Genomic DNA, 19753 nt, shown 5'->3' on the forward strand with positions numbered 1-19753 from the left:
GGCTCAGCTTTAGATAATTGCTGACTTTGCTACTGGAGAGAAATTAGATTACTTCCTTATGGCCAAAGATGTCAAAGGAGCATCAGTGGGTAGAAGCCTCAGAGAGGTAGATTTTAAAGCTGTCTGAAGGGAAAACTGATGGCCTTGAACAGCAGTGGGGTCCTCACCATGGCTTATTAGAAGACTGTCTTATGGTTGATGGGTAGTAGCTTAAGTGCCATTAGAAGGGTAGTTTGCTAGGTGATTTTGAAGGTACATTCCAACTGTTGAGCCTCTAAGATGATGATTATTACTGTGCTATTTCAGAGCATTCTGCAGTTCTCCTTATTCAGTAAAGGGCTATTGAATTTCTCCCTAGACTGACTTAATTACAACAACTAAAAATCTCAGGAATTCTGACCATTTACAGGATATAAAAGTCAACTGTAAAATTATATCAGGCTTGGATCTCAGGTATTCTCTTTGTAAATGACTCTGAAAGATCTGCTTTTGCATTAATCCATGCTTGAAAAATTCTTGTGTTGATACCATCTAGCTTTATAGAGCAGAGCTCTTACCAGTGTGGTTGGTTAATGCAAAAAAATTGGCCAAAATCAGGAATCACGGAAAATGATCCTTATATCCCTTAATAGTTTAATTTAAAACAAGTTAAATGCTACATCATTTGTCTGTCTTCTGATGCAGGGATGAGGCCTTTTCTTGCATTATGAATCTGTTGAATGGAGTCCTGTAAGTTTTTCCAGCATACTCCATATCCATAATAGATCATCTAATTATTCTTTTAAAATTGTCTTGCCCACCCCATTTTTAAAATAAACTTTTATTTTTAATCTTGGAATAATTTTAAATTTACAAAAAAGTTGCAAAGATAGCATAGAGTTCTCACTTATCTATTACCCAGTTTCTCCATTTTTAACATCTTACATTGCTGTGATGTGTTTGTCAAAACAAAGAAACTGGCATTGATATATTTTTGTTAACTCTAGTTTTTATTTGGATTTCACCAGTTTTTCCATTCATGTCCTCTTTCTATCCCAGGATCTATCCTGAGTACCACATTGCATTTAATTGCCGTGTCTTTCCAGTTTCCACTAGTCTCCTGGACCTATATTTAACAGCAGTATTGTAGCTTATTTCATTTAAATTTATAGAAATACTTTCTCACAGTCTTATACCTATAGTCTATCCTCAAGTTTAATTACATTAAATAATTGCAATGAAAGGAACAACTGCCATATAAACAGTTTTGGAAACAACACAACTGTTCTTGATAAGGATTCTACTCAACGGTGGGAAGAATGAATCAAGTAGGAGGAATGGAAAGTATCATTAACTTGGCAAGTTCATTAACAGAGGGTCTTTTATATTTACCATTAAAAATACTAAAAAGGTATAGATGTGGTTATGATGGTGGCACTTTACCTGTGCAGAGAGCTTCATCCTTTGAAGTGAGTAGGGTGAGCGTGTATAGCTGAGAACACAGAGTCTCCGAGATAGGAAGTAGTGTGGCCATGATCTATGTGTGACCCATCCAGACATAGAACTGGCATCTTTTGATCGCCAAGCCAGCGCTGCAGCTACAGTGTCATAGACTTGTATCAGGTCAAAACATTTTCATCGCAGAAATAGATTTGTGAGTAGTTTTGTGAATATCAAAATATTTTTCTGCTCAAGTACATTGTGTACCTTGGACTCTGTGGAAGAGTTACAATCCACAAATGGATTCTTTTAATGTCAGATGACCAAGTTAGTGAAGTTAGAAGGAGATCTCTTTAGCCCCAGCAAAGGGGACTGGAGTTTTAGCCAGTGTCCTTATCTCTCCCAGATTTCTTAGCCTCAGTGTGGCTCTTAGGTGGGTAGGGGCCATAGACTGTGACTCTACCTTTTTAGGTACCTATGGAAAGACCAATAACCCACCTGGGAATTGGCAGCTCTGGTTTGAGTCTCTGCTGGGTGCCGTAATAACCCATCTTCCTGATAGACCTCTTATTTCCCCATTTAAAATGAAGAGATCCCAGTGGTAGCACTTGTTTGTTTGTTTGTTTGTTTAGCTTACATTTGCTTAGTTCCTTGCAGTTTACAAAGTATTTTCTTAGGTATTCCACATTTTTTCTAGAACTTCCCTGTAGATGTGTGGGTAGGAGGCAAGATAGCACTGGGCCACAGGGGACGATACCCATGGGTTCAGATTCTGACTCAGCCACTTACTGTTGGTGTGACTTTACTCATCCTTACCTAGAAATAGGGACAGTAGCAAGACGAAGCTCCTAGGGTTCTTGTGAGAGTGAAATGAGGTAGCACACACAAAGCAGGCTGAGATCTAAGACACTCTTGGTCATGTAAGGGCCATTTGCTTTTGATCTTGCAGGTTGAGAACTTGGTATACTTTTCAAGGAATTATTGGATTCAGAGCTAAATGGCAATATGTCTAAGGTCACAGTGGAAGACCAGGCACCACTGGACTAGTAACTTTCCCTGTGCTATAACATGCAGAAAGAGGAAAAACCCAAGGAAAATCTCTAATGACTAATGTACCAAAACTGCTAACTTGACTGGTTTTCTAAAACTTTTTCTAGACCATTTTGATGGTCTTTAAAACCATCATCAAATTGGGTATCAAAAAAAATCTGCAGAATATAAGACTGACCTTGTTTGACCTTTTCAATCAGTTCATTGGTTCGGCAAATATTTATCCTTAGCACTGGGTTAACTTGGTAATTTTAAATAAACTCACTGAAATATCAAGTCATTTATAAACACATTTTAAGAGCAAATATTATCGCCTTTTTCTAGGAGAGAAATTTATTTCTACTTATTTTTCTGATTTCTCTTCTGCTCTGGGAACAGGGATCTGACTGTCCCTGAGAACAGTGATTAAACTTGTCGGACTGATAGGGGTGGACAGGTACATAGAGTTTGCCCTCCAACTGTTCTGCAGATTCACAAAAACATTTGCAAAGCCTTTTCTGATGGTGATCCTGTAAAGAGAATCAACAAATATGTGCTAGCTCCAGATTCAAGGCACGATATATATCTTAAGATTATGAGCAAATACCTAATACTAAAGTTTATGAGAAACTAAATACAAATACCTACTATTTTGCCATCTAAAACATACCTCCCCCAAACTACCCACTCCAAAATTGAGTGCTTTAAGATGGAGCTGACTTTTAAAACTGATGTGTACATTTAATGTATGGTTTTTCTTCTTTAAAGCTAATATAAAATTAATTGTGAATCATAATCAATGGCATGTTGGTCAATGAGATAGGGTAATAATAAAAAGGCAGCTAGCCTATTAGGAATAATTAGACTATCAAGCAGTTTGGTTGGTCATATCATAAGTACCTGACTCATCCTGAAGACAGAGACAAATTCCTAGGGTTCTCTAGGCCTGCAGGAGATAGCATGGTTGGGCCTCCGTTGTGTTTAAATTGTATCACCTAGTCTCATTAACATTGGGGCTGAAGATGTGAGAGAGCTTAATAGGCATTTCAGGATCTCTGGTACATAGCCTTTCTCAGGGGGTACTTCATCATTTCAGCTATCTTGTTCTTTGCACATCAGCCCTGCCCAGAATTTCCCCTTCCCTCTCGGAGTCCCCCATCCTTCTTGACACATTTACGCACACTCACATTGCATGTAGCCATATCATGGCCTCCTGTTAAAGACTTTACCATCTCATCTTCTCTAACCTGACAGGCCCTGGGATACAGAATACCAGGGGCTGCTGGACCAGTAACTCTCCTTGTGCCATAACTCAAGGGAGAGGTAGGATCAATGACAGGTTTACAGGAGAGCACAGCTTTAAATAGCTGAGGTCAGTGTCTGGAGGCTTCCCGTTAATACCACTAACGGCGTCCAGCAAGTGAGACTATTAGCCACTTTGTTACCCACTCTAAACTATTTCTGATCTTCAACTTTTATTTCCAGACACATCCTAAGAAATCCCTCCTCCCAGAAAATTGACAATGCAGCCCTCTTTATATGAAGCCTTGTTTATAGGCTACAATTCTCCCGACAGATTTACAAGTGTCTGTGGAGTTTTAAAAGACGATTGCTTAACAGGCATTAAGTGAGACACATAGGACTGTGTAAATATTTTAGCTGGAATAGAGGATTTTTTAAAATGCCTGCGCCAAATATTGCATTAAATCTGAAGACAGTGGCAAACTGATTAGCAGTAGCTGCCAGCTTCGTGCTCTGCCAATGATTCCCGTAGCCAAAACCAGATACCAGAAACCATCCAGCAGATTAGGTTGTGTGTCTTTAAAATAACTTTCCATCCTTTTTCTTTTCTCTCTCCTCCTTATGCCTTTCCATTTTTCTCTTTTATTTCCTCATGGTTCATTTAGATGTAAACATTTTCCAGGGTAGAAAATTACAGTTAATGTGACTAACCAGTCAGGGCTGAAATGGGAACATGGGCTCAGAGGTCAGAGAAAGCGTGGAAGGCTTGCAGCTGTCCTGGGTGAGCACTGTGGAAACAGGTTGCTTTTTGCTAATAGGCTTTTGTGTCTTAATCACTTGCCTCTTTGTAGCCAGCTGTTGCACTGCTGGAAGGGAAATAGTCCTAAAATCAGTATTGCTGCCTCTTCCTCTTACCGATTTCCTTGAATCGTAAAGAGACAGGCCTGCTGTCTTCAAGATTTGTATGTGTGAGAGAACCCATCACCTAATTCTAGGAAAAAAATGCCACAAAATATGCATTTTGGCTCCAGAGGAAGTGTTTACTATTTAAGCATTCCTGTGGGAAAATTATTTTCCTAATTTGAGCAGTGGGGAAAATGTGTTGCTTTATCTCCAGCGTAATTTCTGTGGGAGTGAGGCATCCCGCCGGACAGAGCTTTGCTCTGCCTTTGCCGATCCATAAGCAACCTCATCATTTTTACCTCCTGACTTGCACTGGTAAGTGGGTACTTCCTGAGATAGTATTCAATGGGTTGCCTCAAAATGTTGGCTCTGTGTGTTCTTTACAAACAGCTTGAGTTGTAATCACATGTCCAGATCATTACTTAATATTGTTGATTAGCCAGTCTGAGCATCTTAAGATTATGTGTGCCTCTAATTGTATACATGTATATTTCAAAGCTATGAATATTTGATTCAAATTTGCTTGTAGACATCCCCAGAATTCATATGGCTCTGCTGGTATTGACAATAGCATAATGTGCACTTGAATTAAATATGACATATTAGGGCCTTTCATAACAAAAGCTTTTTTCATGGATAGGCCTCAAACCTAGTCTTATGCTGTGGTTAAGGCAGATGACTTTGTATCAACTTTTGTATATCACCAGTTATCTTCTGGGTTTGAGTAAATCACCTTCAGTGGAGAGAGATGGTCATCTCACTGTTTTCCATTCTAGAATTTGGCTCTTCAAATGCAATGACCATAGCCCCTATATTACAGTGGCAGGCTATATGGAGCTAGCCAGCTCTGCAAAGTGGCACCAAAGATAGGTTTATTTCCAAAATCTCTCCCCTTCATTTCTCCCATTGTGATATAACGCTTTTTGTACCAAAAAAAAAAAAAAAAAAAAAAAAAGTGTGGCCACTATGTTTGAGAAGTCTAAGGTTTTTCCTTTTTTCACTTCTTGTGTCTATCCTTAAGAAGTCATCCTAAACTTAGAATAAGTGTGTATGGGCAGAGATGTGACTCAAAGCCTGATTCATGATGGGAATAAGGTGAAAGGACTTCATTATCCAACTACAGGAGAATTAAGTGAACTATGGTATCTCCACTTGATGAGATTGTATGTGGCTGTTAAACATGTTTCTGGATTTTGTGAAATAATATGAGAAAGAGAGCCTGAGATGTTAATAGAAAGAATCAAAGTACAAAAGTTCCTTATCAAGTATAAGTTTATAAAAATGACATATAAAGGCATCCCCTATAAAATTCAGGAGGGGAAAGGGATATAGTACAAAGATTGAAAAAGGAAGGTACCAAAGTATGACATGGTGGTGGCTGTGTTCTGGTCATAGCACTATGACTGATTTTATTTTCCTGGTATTTTTGAAATGTCTTATAGGTTTCTTTATGTGCATGTATTACCTTTATAATATTTTTTAGAAGTTAATTTCTGTGCTCCTCTCCAAGACATGTTCCCTGTCCTTCCAGATGCCTGTAGTTCCATCCCTGGGGCCACCTGCTAAGGCCTCTTATTTTACCACCTACCCAGGGAGCAGCACCTTGCTGAATATGCCTTTTTCTTCAATTAGGATCCAACTTTCCTATCTATTGCTCGAAATCCCTTACCTTTCTAAACCAATCTTAGAAATAAATGAATACTAAAGTGTTAATGAATTCTCCTTGAAAATGTTTTCTTTTTCAACTGATATAGATGCATTCCTAATGAGATCTTTTGAAGTTACAGTCTTCAAGGGAAGACTTCTAAGGGTGACGATATTGGTGGGGACCACTGGAAGGGATATTTTTGAATAAGTGGTTGGATCACTTAACACCCTATAAATCAAATCATGCTCAATCCATCTATATTTAGGCCTAGTCATGGGTAGGTGATTAATGAATATTTTTCATGCTAATGTCTCACAGACCAAGGCTGCATCCATAACCACATAATCATCACAGTGGAAATTCTGACTCAGCTGTGACGTTTGATAGGAGGGACCTTTGAATAGTGCTTCAGACAATTCCGTGCAAAGGCTGTAGTCGGTGGCCCAGCTTTGCAAGTCTTTCCAAAAGTCCTAAAGCATGCTGGCATGTCCTCACTTGGCCCTGTCACTTCTGCTTAAAATTTTTCATGGAGAATACTCCCTCCCGATCATGGGACATTAAGGTAAATTTGATCTTGGGCAGCCTTCCTCAGTGGAGTGAATCAGAATCATGGGATTCCCCTGGGCTCAAGCTTCCTGGTGGGTTTATTTTTGCACAACATTCCTCTGGGGAAAGAGACACCCACTCTCTAGAAGCCTGCACCTCTTCTGCACTTGATCAGAGTAGCCATAGCAAATGTCGTCATGTACAGAATGATTTTTGTGAGATGAGGGCTTTGGGAGTCTTCTTGAAGGATTAAAAAAGGAATCTTTCTAAGGAGTCCTACTACCATCAAAGGAAACTACATCTAAAACATCCTACACAGATAAGAACAGATTCAATTTTATTGTCACCAAGAAAACAGTCCTTCCATGGCCTCATTTGCTAGTTAGCCCTTGACAGGGAGAACTGGAGTTATCTTTTAGGCCTCACTCACATCACTCTAGCTTAACTTGTTAAGCAAGTGGCTATAGAATCTTTCTGCACTTACCCCTCTCCAACTATGCTTCCTCCCTGCAACCTCCACTCCCCAGTAACTGGTTTTGAGATCATCAGTGACCTCCTGTCACTAGAATCAGTGGATGTTTCTCTGTCTTTGTCTGACTTGACCTTCCAACTGTGCACAGAGCTGACTGCTCGCTCTTTCTTTCTTTCTTGCAATACTGTTTTCCCTTCAGGTCATGTAACCACACATATTCCTGCTTTTCTGTTTACCGCTCATTCTCCATCCATTGCTGGCCTCTCTTTTGCTGCTTACAAGCCCCAGGGTTTGTTCTGCAACCCCTTCTCTTCTTTGGCACATTCTCTCGATGGCCAGTCCTCATCTGCCGTGGCTTTAAATACCAATTTTATGTCGATGACTCCCCAGTGTGTATTTCTATCCAGCCATGAGTCCCGAACTGCAGACTTTTGTATACAACACACGTGTCTAACATCTCAAACTTAACGCGGCCCTAAATAATATTTGATTTTCCCACTTAAGCTTGCTCATGGCTCCCTCCCTTACTCTGATTAAATCTCTAATCAGATATCTTCCCAATGAAACTTTTCCTGAACACTTTAAATAAAATCGAAAGCCCCCTACATGGGCTGTGGTACTTTCCATAACCAGGCTGGTCTGGTGCCTTCTCACTGCTCACCCCAGTGACTCACCTGGGAGACCTTGGGGTCAAGGCAGATTTCCCTACAGACACTTTTTCCTTTAAACCAAAATCTAGATGCAGAACACTAGAGATCTGAGGAGGAGAGAAAGGCCCCTGAGCACCAGACATGTTATACTACTTAATATCTGAGATGGCCCATGCATTCTCATAATGTTTTACTTTTACTCGTATTTCCTCTTCCTTAAACAACTTCTTTCTTCATTGTCCTTGGCTGAAGGCTAGCTCCTCCTTGACCTTTGCAATTCAACTCATAAGTTATCTCTTCTGGGGAACCTTCCCTGGCCACTATCCCCCAGCCCGGTGTGAATCGGACACCCCTGCCCAGTGTTCTGTGAGCCACATTGTATTACAATTGGTTCATTTCCTCGTGTCTCACTATAGTCACTCACATTTCCTTACGTCTCACTATAGTTACTAGACTATGCATGTTTTTAGAGTAAAGACAACCAATAGCACTTGTTAAATATTTGTCCCCAACATTCAGCACAGTAGCATATAGCAGATGCTCAATAAATATTTTCAAGTATGAGTGTTTGTGTAACCCATATACACTCATAGTAGGACTGGGAACTACCTTGTTTCCTGTGATCTAAGAGCAATTATTCCAAATTACTATCTCCATAAAATAAAGCTATTCATAAGACTTGAAAGCAAAAGTATTAGAGGGGTGAGTTGGAGGCACCTCTGCTTCCTTGTGAGGTGCCTTAGTTCTGCACTAGGTCCAAACTCGGCATAAAATTCAGCTCTATCTTCAGTATTCACAGCCCACACTCACAGCAAGCAGTGTGAGTTCAGGAGGCTTCACTGAAGCCAGCCTTTTCCAACTCAGTTGTTCCTCTCTTTTCCTACCCTTCTCTCTGCATCTGTCTTTCCTCCTTAAAGAGACACAAACTCTTCTTCCTTTGTGATGAAAGACAACATCACTTTTCCCAAAAACTAGAATATTCCATAATACCCACCCAGGCCCTCATCTGAGGATGGTGGAGTGCTTGGCTCCAAGAATTTATCCCTAAAGATTGTTGGCCAGCTTGAAGGGATTGGGGACAGTCTCTAGGAGTAATGGAGGCTACTGGTGGGTTTAAACAGAGACTGGCATAATCAGATTTTATAAAGGTCACTTTGACTCCAGTATGGAGAACCAATCAGGAGGAGACAAGGGTGAATGTGGGAAGAACAGTTAGGAAGGTACTATGGTAGTCTGGTGGGAAATGATGAATGTAAGTGCTCTTTTGGAACTGAAATTGTGGGCTAGACATGGAAACTTGGAAGTCACATCTTAGAGATGGTTGCTGCAGGGTTTTACCTGGATGACATTGTATGGAGAGAGAGCATAGCATGGTAGGAGAAGAAACCTCATGCTAAATTGTAAAGAACTTCAATGTTTCATGACTAACCATAGGAAGATAAGGCCACACAGAAGACAAAGCAGTGAGAGGTAGAGGAAGGAAGCCCAGAATGGAGGTCACAGAACCTAAGAGACAAAGTATTTCAAGAAAGAAGTAATTCTAGAATCCTGCTGGGCAGTCAACTAAGAGGAGATACAAAAAAAAAAAGGATACTGACCACAGGATGGGTTAATTAGTAACTTTAGAGTGTTTTTTCAATGTCATAATGGAGGTGATATAAATTTCAGTGGTTCAGGGAGTAAGAAGTAGGAAAAGTGAGTATTGGCCATTTTTAAAAGATGGTCTGGCTGTGAAAAGGATTAGCCTATTTATAACATAATGATTTGTTTATCAAACACATAAATACTAGGAATGTCAGTTATTCGAAGAGTTTGTGAGGTTGCTGTTATTATTTAACTACTCTTGGAAACTAAAAAAAATAAAGCCATGTACATATGTTAGCTAGCCAATCTTCCCACTGTTTGAATATTTTAAATGAATAAAGAGTATATTGGGTAGCATTTTACTGTTCAATATACAAAATGCTTTTTCTTGTACATTTATTTACTCCTCACAAGGTTTTATATATCAAGCAACTTAAGAGTCAGAGAGAGATTAAATAAGTTTCCTGGCCAGTAAAGTATATGACAAACTCAGAATAAGTGAATGCGTCTTTAGATTAAGAGTAATTCAAAGAGGATATTTTTTCAGTGTATCAATTGTTGATGTATATGTGTAAATATATACATATAGATACACTCATATGCTTTGCTATCTCCTACAGTGAAGCATGTATTAAAGCTCTTGTTTCACTTTTTTAAAAATTAGTAAACTTTTAAATGTTTTACTTATATTTCTCTTGTCAAGTTCAATTATTTCTTAGCAGATCTTTTATTTTTATGACTTTTAATTGCTACCTTTTGAAAATAGACTAATACATTTAACCGTTCAAGTATGTGCATCCCAAACTCATTTCCCACTTCTGATCCATAGTTAAGTAAATATTATAACTGTTGTAATAAAGACAGAGTTGCACCTAAAATTTTAAAAATTACTTTAAAAGAAGCACAAATGGGGCCTTCTTCATTGTCTGTTCATTATAGTTCCGGTTTAAAGCTGAGTTTCTAATTAGCTTTTCTAAGACAGCTTTACTGAGATCAGAGCACATTCCACATAATTCACCTACTTAAAGTGTGATTCAGTGACTTTTGGTATATTCACAGAGTTGCACAACCATCGCCACAATCAATTATAGAAAATTTGTGTTACTCCTAAAAGAAATCTTATGCCCCTCTGCCATGACCCTCATTCCCTCTGTTCTACCCCCTTTCTCTCCCAGCCCTAGGAACCACTCATCTGCTTTGTCTCTGTTGATTTGCCTATTCTGGGCATTTCATAGTAGAATGAAATGCAATAAGTAGAATGCATAAGTAGAAATGCATAGGTAGAATCATGCAATATGTGATCATTTGCATCTGGCTGCTTTTACTTGGCGTGATGTTTTCAAGGTTCATCCATGTTGTAGTATGTATTAGCACTTCGTCCCCCTTTTTGGCCAAATAATATTAGTATGTATGGAGAGCATGTTATTTATCCATTCATCAGTTGATGGGTAGATATTTGGATTGTTTCCACTTTTTGGAATATACCAAAGCTCTAGACACTCAGCATAATATACTACTTAGCTTTGGGGGCACAGACATCGTGCGTGCACAGATACAAAGCGGCACTCGTATGTGTAAGTCCATCTATGTGTCTCTGTTATCATGAGGTAACATGCCAACTCAGGTACCAGGCATCTAAGGCCTGCATTTTAACTCCCATTCAAGTTTTCTGAGCACTTTAAATACAAGTTCTTGCCTTTGGATAAATACAGTCCTTAGGAAGAATTGTTTAGACGTACTATCAGCTGAATTCCCCCTTTGGCTACGTATAGCTTGTTTATGCATGGGTCATTAATGCAGTTGTCTCATTTGAAATTTGGGCTTTGGAAGACTCTTTAGCCAAAGAAAAAAAAAATATGGGTCTATCAGTCCCCTTCAAAATCTAATCTATGTAGGTCTCTTCCAGAATAGATTTTCTCTCTGCTCCCATCCACCCATTCCCACTGATTGATTTCCAATAACAATACTCATTACTCTACCATAACAAGACTTAAAATACCTCTAATATTTAGCACTAGAGATCAAGAACATGAAATATGTGCTTTTTATTTCAAGCTTCTGTCTTTTTTTAACTTAAATCAACTTCCAATCTTATGTGGCCTTTTCTATGTGGCCTTAAAAAAAAGGTATATACAGAAGACAGCTGCAAAACAGTACCTTCTCATTTGTGCCAACCTTTAATAGGCAAATGAAAAACAAAATTGTTAATATTTTATGAATTTTATTTATTCATATATATATTTTTTAGAGATAGGGTCTCACTTTGTCACCCAGGCTGGAGTGACAGTGGCAGGATCCATAGCTCACTGCAACCTCAAACTCCTGGGCTCAACTGATCCTCCTGCATCAGCCTCCAGAATAGCTACATGCATGCACTACCACACCTGGCCCATTTTAAAAATTTGTTGTAGAGACAGAGTCTTGCTATGTTGCCCAGGCTGGTCTCAAAACTCCTGGCCTCAAGCAGTCCTTCCTCCAATCCTCGGCTTCCCAAAGTGCTGGGATTACAGGCATGAACCACTGTGCCCAGCTTTTTACTAATTTTAAATATGATTTCTCCACTTCATAGAAGTCCCTGAATTGCCACCAGCCAAAAACAAAAAAAAAAATGCTGTTTTTATCTTAGTACTTTATTACATTGAATTTCATGTAATTCCTTAATCATTCACTTCAAGGTCAATACTGTGAAAAAATTGTGTAGGTCATGCTAATTTTGAGATTTTTGAGTTCTGAATTTGTTTTTAAAGTTTATTTTGATAAAAGTGTATTCGGGGGCAGAACGCCAAAAGGGCCGTCACTCTTTCTAACCACTCTCGTCCCCATCGCTGTTTGACATTGTGCAAAAAGCACTAGGCAGAATGTTATGGTGTCTTATGACTCAATTACTAAGGAGATTGGAGTATATGAATATGAAAGGAAATAAGTCACATGTTTACCTGTAGTTCATATTATTAAAAACAGTAATTAATACATGCCATATCCACCAAGACATTTTTGTTAGTGACCCCTTCACTATAATGTCTGAGGGCTCCATGGTGGTCTTTGAAGCATGGAGCATGTGAGAAGGAGGATCTCATAAAAATGAGGAAAAGATAGAACTGGCGCATAGGACCATGGAAGGGTGGGGTAGAAATTGGGTAAACAGAGAGGAGAGGAAAGAGAATTCCAGATTAGAAAAGCGAGAGCCTAGATAAGTCTTCCCTTTCCTCTTAAAATGTATTCTGACTTAACTAAGCCCACAGATCCTGCAACTTACAGGGAAAGAAACACATTCCATATTTTCATAACAAAAATTGCCCACGTGCATTTTAGCTGTTCAAGTGATCAAACATGTATTAGATTCTGATTGATTATATCTGGGTCTTGCCTCTATATCCTTCTAACCTACTCATGCTTTTTGAGCGGCTCAGTAAACTTTATTCCCTTGTTCTTAGGATCAAAACCAAAAAACAAATAACCACTTATGATCTTAACAGCCTAGTATCTGAAATCTTAAAACATTCAAGGTGATCTCTTTCCTTGCACTTAAAATGCTTCACCAGTGCTTACCCAATAAATAAGAATAATCTCAGTTTAGTCTCTATTATTTCATTATGTGTTGGTTTTTAATGTTTGACCTCGCTCTCACAGTGATAACTTATTTGTTGCTAACTTCAGAAATTAATATAGCTCTAATTGAAAAAAAAAAATTTGTGGAGAGAAAAATAAAGAGAACCTAGGGGTGCTTTGGCTTTTAACACCAAGTCTCCTGGCACCGCCTGTGTCTGAGACAACCTTGGTGGTCTAGCAATATTGTATACGAGTCTTCTAGTTGGACAATAAACGACATTTGTGGATTTGTCCATGACCTCTCTTCTTCATGCACTGGCAGTCTCCAGTGTCATCATTAATTAGTCTTCAGGTCTCCCATTTGTCTGCTAGAAAGCATCTCGGATAAGCCAAGTTAATTAATTGGAGCGGGCAAGCTGCCTGGCCACCGGAACGCGCGACTGTTCAGGGACAGTCAGAGGGCAGCCCTCTCCTTTGATCCTGTGGAGAAGTTTAATTCTAACAGGCCACGTGGGAGTCCCAGCCCATGGGGGTGCAGAGAAGACCTCCGAGCACAGTGGTGGAGCTGCTCTCATTTGTACTGGTTTCAGTTTCTAATTTCAAAACCATGAGGTTCAGAGGCCTAGGGGAGTTGTTTTACATTTTGCTTCATCTTTCCCCAAGAGTTTGCCTGCATTCTTCAGTGAATTCTCGCAATGGGTGGTGGAACTTCGGCAAGGGAATGAAAATCATTATCCCTATGTTCTAAACAGGAGATTTGCGCTATGGCTGTATTTCCATAAATATCGTGCCTAGCATCTGTAGTGAATAATCCCCAGCCATGACTCTCTTGCTGTGCTGACTTTGACATGTTTCCCAACCAATTTTACTAAATCATAAAAATAACAAATAATATTTATGAGCCTGCTTGCTAGTGCCAAGCATTCTGCAAACCACTATTCGTGCATTATCCTAGTTAATTCTTATGTCGTGCCTATCGGTAGGGAGGTCCCCATTTTGCAGATGTGAAAAACAAGCTGCAGCCCACCTGGGCCCAGGTGGGTCTCCATCCAAGCACAAGTTCTTTACCACCTCATGATATGGCCTCATAAAATTTGAGCCATTTGATGGGCACCCCTTGGGCTCTGACACCACAGCCAGGACAAAGGGAGAGCTGCAATGATCAACCCTGTTAATTCGGGCAAAAGTAGAAGTTTTGCTTTTGTAACTGGGGAGGCAAGCTTTGCCTTTAACTTTGCTTTCATTAGAGAGAAATGCCCTTGAAGGAATTACTGTCATAGCTTCAATTATATCCTATTACAAAATTGTAGACATGTCTCATGTTATTGGTGTTCATAAAAAATAATTCTATATAAATGAAATTGTTAGAATTTGAATATAGTAGAGGGTGAATTAAAGGATTTAAAGGACTCTCCCAGTTTATTAATATATCGTGAGAAATTCTAGCTCTCCCTTATATATGGCTGCATGTGTTCTTAGAATTGTAGCTGGATATCTTCAGAAAAGTTTATGTGGCCATGAAAGTTTCTTGAGAAATGCTGATTCTTCACAGCAGATGTCTTTCTAAGTGTATCTGATCAATGGTCTGTTCTTGGCCTACCCTCAGAACTTACCCAATCAGGACAATCACCTTTACATCCTTGCTTATGCCCCTCAGGGTGAAATCGTGGATGTTTCTAGGGTCTTTAAAATATACTAACCCCTTTCAGGTCAGCTTGGGATACCTCACAGTGCTTGAGGAGTACAGAAACTCTGAACGCATGGCACAACTCTCCCAGAAAGGGAAGAAGAAGGGAAGAGACAAGCAGGTCACACTGCATCCCCGAAAAGCTCACCTGAGTCGGGGTCAACAATGCTAATTTTATTTAGTTAAGCTGAGGAAATCCGATGTTTTGGCCAGATGCATGGAGCTCCCTAGAAAAGTTTGGGGACAAGTAAATGAAACCTTCATGGTGATGTCTCAGGGATTAATATAAGTACATGAATAAATACAATTAAAAGTAAAACATAAACGCTATACAGAAGGTACGAGAGATGTTTAAAGGATGCAAAAAATTTGGATTGGAAAAAGCTTTATGGCAATGGTGGCATCTCAGAGAAACTTTTTTGGATGAACAGGACTTTGTCAGATGTAGTGGAAAATATGTATGGGGTGAGAGTAAGAGCAGAGAAAACCCCCATGAGTGAAGGCACAGAACTTGGGAGGTGGGTTGATATAATTAGGAAAAATTGAATAATTTGCATTTGGTTGCTTAAATATATGGGAAATACAGGTGAAAGGTGCCATAAAAGGAAGGGTCTTAAATTCCTGGAGTTTGAATTTAATTGAATGAGCAATGAAACTCATTCATAGTTTTATCTCTTTTGTACCTTTTCCCCTTTGTTTTCTATGGATGATCTTGCCTTATAATTTACAGAGACCAGAGAAAACTTAAGCTTTCAAGTTAACTCTTGGTCTCTTTCTTCTCTTATAAAACAAACAAAAACAAGATACCTTCCCCACTATTCCCAATCTCAGTAAATGGCACCACCAGCCACTCAGTGTTCATCCCTTAGCCTTCCTTCTTCCTCAACCCTACACTGGATGCATCAGCAAGACCTGTTTACTACTCAATTCTAAGAAATGACAGTGAGCTAGCACCATTTATGCTATCCTGCATTAAGCTTAAGGCTATTATCCAAAGTGAGGTGACACAAGATCAAGAAAGCGGACTCCACATCTACTCGCCATCAAATTGGTACTGACTGATTAAAACTATGGTGCTTAAATGGTGATAGTGCCCACCAGGGTTTGGGGGAGAGGAAGATACACATCTTAGGGTTGTGGCAAGCAGTGTGTGGGGGAAGAAATACCTCTAACCCTTCCTAGGGAAAGGCAAAGATATACAATGTAACCCAAAGGTCAAAAAAAAGAAAAAAAACACACAAACTTTTATCAGGTGGTGGGCAGATGGGAGGGGGGAGGAGGGGAAGAATTTATACTTACAAAATAGGTGTGATGCGCACCACCTGGGGGTAGGACATGCTTGATGTTTTGGTAAGGCAGGGGGTGAGGGGAGGAATGGCAGGGGCAATATATGTAACCCTAACAATATTTGTACCCCCATAATATGATAAAATAAAATAAATTTTTAAAAAAAGACCTATTTGTGTCACCTCCAAAACATATCCTAGATCTGTCGTCTTTCTCTCTCTCCTCGAACATCACTCTATCCCAAACAAAGCACCCCTATTTGGAGAAAAGAATAGTGATGGGAAGAACCGACTTTACTCTTTGGCCACAGGTCCACCTACTTAGAAAGAAGTAAATGGAAATCTGATAACAGTAGAGAAGTTATAAAGTAGATACTATAGAGAGGACATATAAGCTTACAAAGAAAGGTAAAAGTGTGGGGGAAAAAGGGATGTTTTGAACTGATGGTTTGGCTGGTTTTAAGGAATTTGTTTCCCATTTGTCTTGAGGGTAGGATTTGTATTTCTTCAATAAGGTTGGTCATTAACCCTTTGCACTCGGATGTTGAGTGTGGATAATGTCGAGTAGATAATGAGAAAAAAGCAAGCGAGTGCAAAGGGTTAAAAGAATTAGTCTTTGCATCCCAATGGACAGTGTTTCCTAGAGAGCACTGTAATGGCTGGTCATCAGAATCACTAATAGCAGATATTCTAGATAACCTCCATTAAAAACTTTTAGAAAGTATGAATAGCAATGCTAATAGCCAGAGTGTGAATTTAGGTCCTCCTGCCCTATCATCTGGCATCCCTGTCTCATTACGAGAAACCATGGATACCTCTGGGAATGTAGGATGTTCTGACCTTGACTCTGAAAATGACAAAAAGGGTTCCCTCAAGCCATGCTTGCACCTGTCAGCACAGGCTTTTAGTCTCCCAGAGTTGTCTAGGGTTTTAGCAGTCTGGTTGGCAATGTTGCAGATGAAACATGTCAGATAACTAATGTCAGAGGGCATTTGAGGGGCCTCTTTTGCATTTTCTGTGTTTCAATGCTGACATGCTTGTTGCTTTGCTGGTCAAGGTAGTAAAGGTTCTGGGATGCGAGTTTCTTTATGCCTGATTACTGGAAGGGAACTTCCAAATGTAAACGAAGGTCCTCTTCCTGACCCTCTTCTTCCAAATGCCACACTTCTATGTTTTTAAATTCCTCTAAGATCTGTGATGTATGTTTCTCTATTTTTTAACCAGGTGGCATGATTTCTTTATGGTGAAAATTCTAATGCCTTTATCTAGTCTCTCGGACAATGATATATCAGTAAGTTCTGGCCATGGTCAATAGACAAAAGAGATCATGACTCAGCTCTGGCTTTGGAGAAATGAATCTTTTCCTAACCCAGCGCATTTCTGCAACTGGCACAAACATAGAAACCTTGGGGAGGTGACTCTTGCATGGGTTAATGGCCTTTTGTGATGTTGCACTGTGGTTTATTATGATTTCCGTGCAGCGAAGTCAGAACTCTCCAATTCAAGGCAACTTGATTATCAACAAAGCAGTCTATTACAAATTCCAGATATTCTGTCTGAAGTAAATCACATAAAGTTATTTCACATGTGCTAGCAGAGAATTCATAGGAAGAGTAGGTTGAATGGGAAGCACACAGAGCAGACTCAGTCCTGCCTAACCTGGTTAGTTCTTGTGCTGGGATGTGTGTATCTCCCCGAGGAATCACCAGTTTGTCAGTGTCAGACAACTTGGATGCCTGGACATTTCTGGAAAATCCTTTTCAAGCTCTAGTTTTGGAGTATGAATCTGAAGAGGGTCAGGGCCCTTAATTCCCTGAAGCTGGTCCTCAAGTAGTTTTTGCCTCTTTTTATTTTGGGAGAATCAAAAGCTGAATGCTCTACCTGTCCCAGATCAGCAATTTTTCTGGATCTTTAGAAGGAAAATGGAAGGATTGTACATTTCCCTGTTCCTGAAAAGAGAGGTAGAATGAACTAATTATTTTTTGTTCTGTTTTGTTTCGATTTTTGTTTTTCCCTTTGGAATTTGAATAAATACTGATTTGACAAGGAGTCTGCACAGTTGATATCCTGATATCCAGGCCATAGTGCCTGGCCCATAATAGGAGCTCAGCAAATATGTGTTCTTGAGTAAATACAATTCTGAATTTCTCTTCACAGTGAGCGAGAAACAGATGACGGTGGTGTGCAAGGAGTCCCCAAAGGAGTATCTCCAGCCTTTCAAGGACAAACTAGAGGAGTTCTTCCAGAAAGGTAAGAGGTCGTGGTGGCTACGTGTACACAGTGCTATGGAACATCCTTCTTTCTGTGACTCTTTCTCTGAGGCCCACGGCCCCACGCAGCCTGGCTGACCATGGGCAGCTTCACTGATTTTGTTAGTCTGTCTTCCCATGGTGGTTACATACTCGATGTAGGTGGAGTTGCCCTGCAGCTTTCATATCACCTTGCAAGTCCATTTTAATATTTTAGATCCTTTGATTTAATCCTGTTTTTGGAAACTTTTTGAGGATAAACCTTTTTGTCTCTTGATGGAGCTCAAGGGGATCCACAGGGCATGCTCACTGACAAGTGAGTACGTGCAGGGCTCATGCAGTCATGTGTTTCACGTTTGTGGTCAGCCTGGACAGGTGGATGGTGATTATCTTCCTGGTTTTATGAGTGTAGCAATTTGGAAACTTGCACTTTCCATTCCTTTCCAGATAGGAAAATTAGGGCCAAGTGAATGTCACACATCTAACGACTTGGCACCCGTCAGCCCTTTGGGGTTAGTACATGGAAGTGACACGCATGAGACCCAGTACTTGCTTAGAAATCTGAACAAGTTCTGTTCCTTCCCCCACAGTTTTGGCAAGAGTAGGGATAGGAAACTTTTGTTGATCAGGATTAGTGAACATGAAAGTTTAATGCCTTTTAGATATTTCCTATTATATTTCTCAAATTTAACTTAAGATGTAAAGCAAAAGTAAGGGTAGGTTGGAGGGACCCTTTTTCTTTGCTAGAAAGCCAAAGGAAATGCATGTAGGAACCTTTGGGATAATCCAGCATGTTGTTTCTATTATTGAATAAGGCCACATGATACCACACCATCAACAAAAGACTGTTAAACAGGGTGAATCTATAAAGTATGGCCAAACCACCTGGAGAATTGGCAGGGAAATTCACAGTCTGTGAATCACAGGAACTCCATTCCAGCTGCTCCCTTGGGGCAGAGATCATTGCTTCTTCCTCTGTGACCAGAGGTTGCTTGTACTGAAGCAGGAGAAGTCAGAGTTCCCTCTTGGACATTGCAGAACCTTATGTATGATGGAAGAAATGCAGCCAGGCCAAGTACCATCTTCAGAGCAAACAGTGATACCAATACATAAGTGATATGGGACTATAATGGGTGGGTTTTATATATGACTTATCAAAATAATCACACCACTTTATAAATAAACCATGTCAATATAACCTAAATGACCTGAACAAAAGTATAAAATACTTTCCTTTGCTGACCCCCAATTAGTTAGTGTCTGCTTTTAACATAATGAAGAATTAACTGGAAATAATGCTGTTGTGTACTTGGATTCCGTTTTTATTTTGAATTGCCATTATTCTATATCTGGAAAAGTCTGCAATGTGTATGTCAGGGTATTATCTGCCTGTGCGCTGTAATGGCCTCACAGTCCTTCCTCTTCAAACCAGCTAGCATCTTGAAGCACTTAGATTGTGAATTTTATTCTTTTTGTTGAAAAGAGATAA

The 19753-nt window shown here is 39.6% G+C and overlaps 1 protein-coding gene across 7 annotated transcripts in view; it reads left to right on the forward strand.

Moving 5' to 3' along the window:
* FMN1 (formin 1) overlaps nt 1-19753 on the forward strand; it is a 389771-nt gene that overhangs the window by 280298 nt on the left and 89720 nt on the right. For all 7 annotated transcript variants that reach the window (XR_001154565.2, XM_012766326.2, XM_012766332.2 and 4 more), the window contains one exon: nt 18173-18265. Coding sequence is in view for 6 of the 7 variants with exons in the window: in XM_012766326.2 (XP_012621780.2) it covers nt 18173-18265 (93 nt within the window). In the remaining variant the exon portion in view is untranslated. The remainder of the gene's footprint in view (nt 1-18172; nt 18266-19753) is intronic.

The sequence above is a fragment of the Microcebus murinus genome, chromosome 6, assembly GCF_040939455.1.
Source record: "Microcebus murinus isolate Inina chromosome 6, M.murinus_Inina_mat1.0, whole genome shotgun sequence".
In the NCBI taxonomy this organism is placed as follows: domain Eukaryota; kingdom Metazoa; phylum Chordata; class Mammalia; order Primates; family Cheirogaleidae; genus Microcebus; species Microcebus murinus.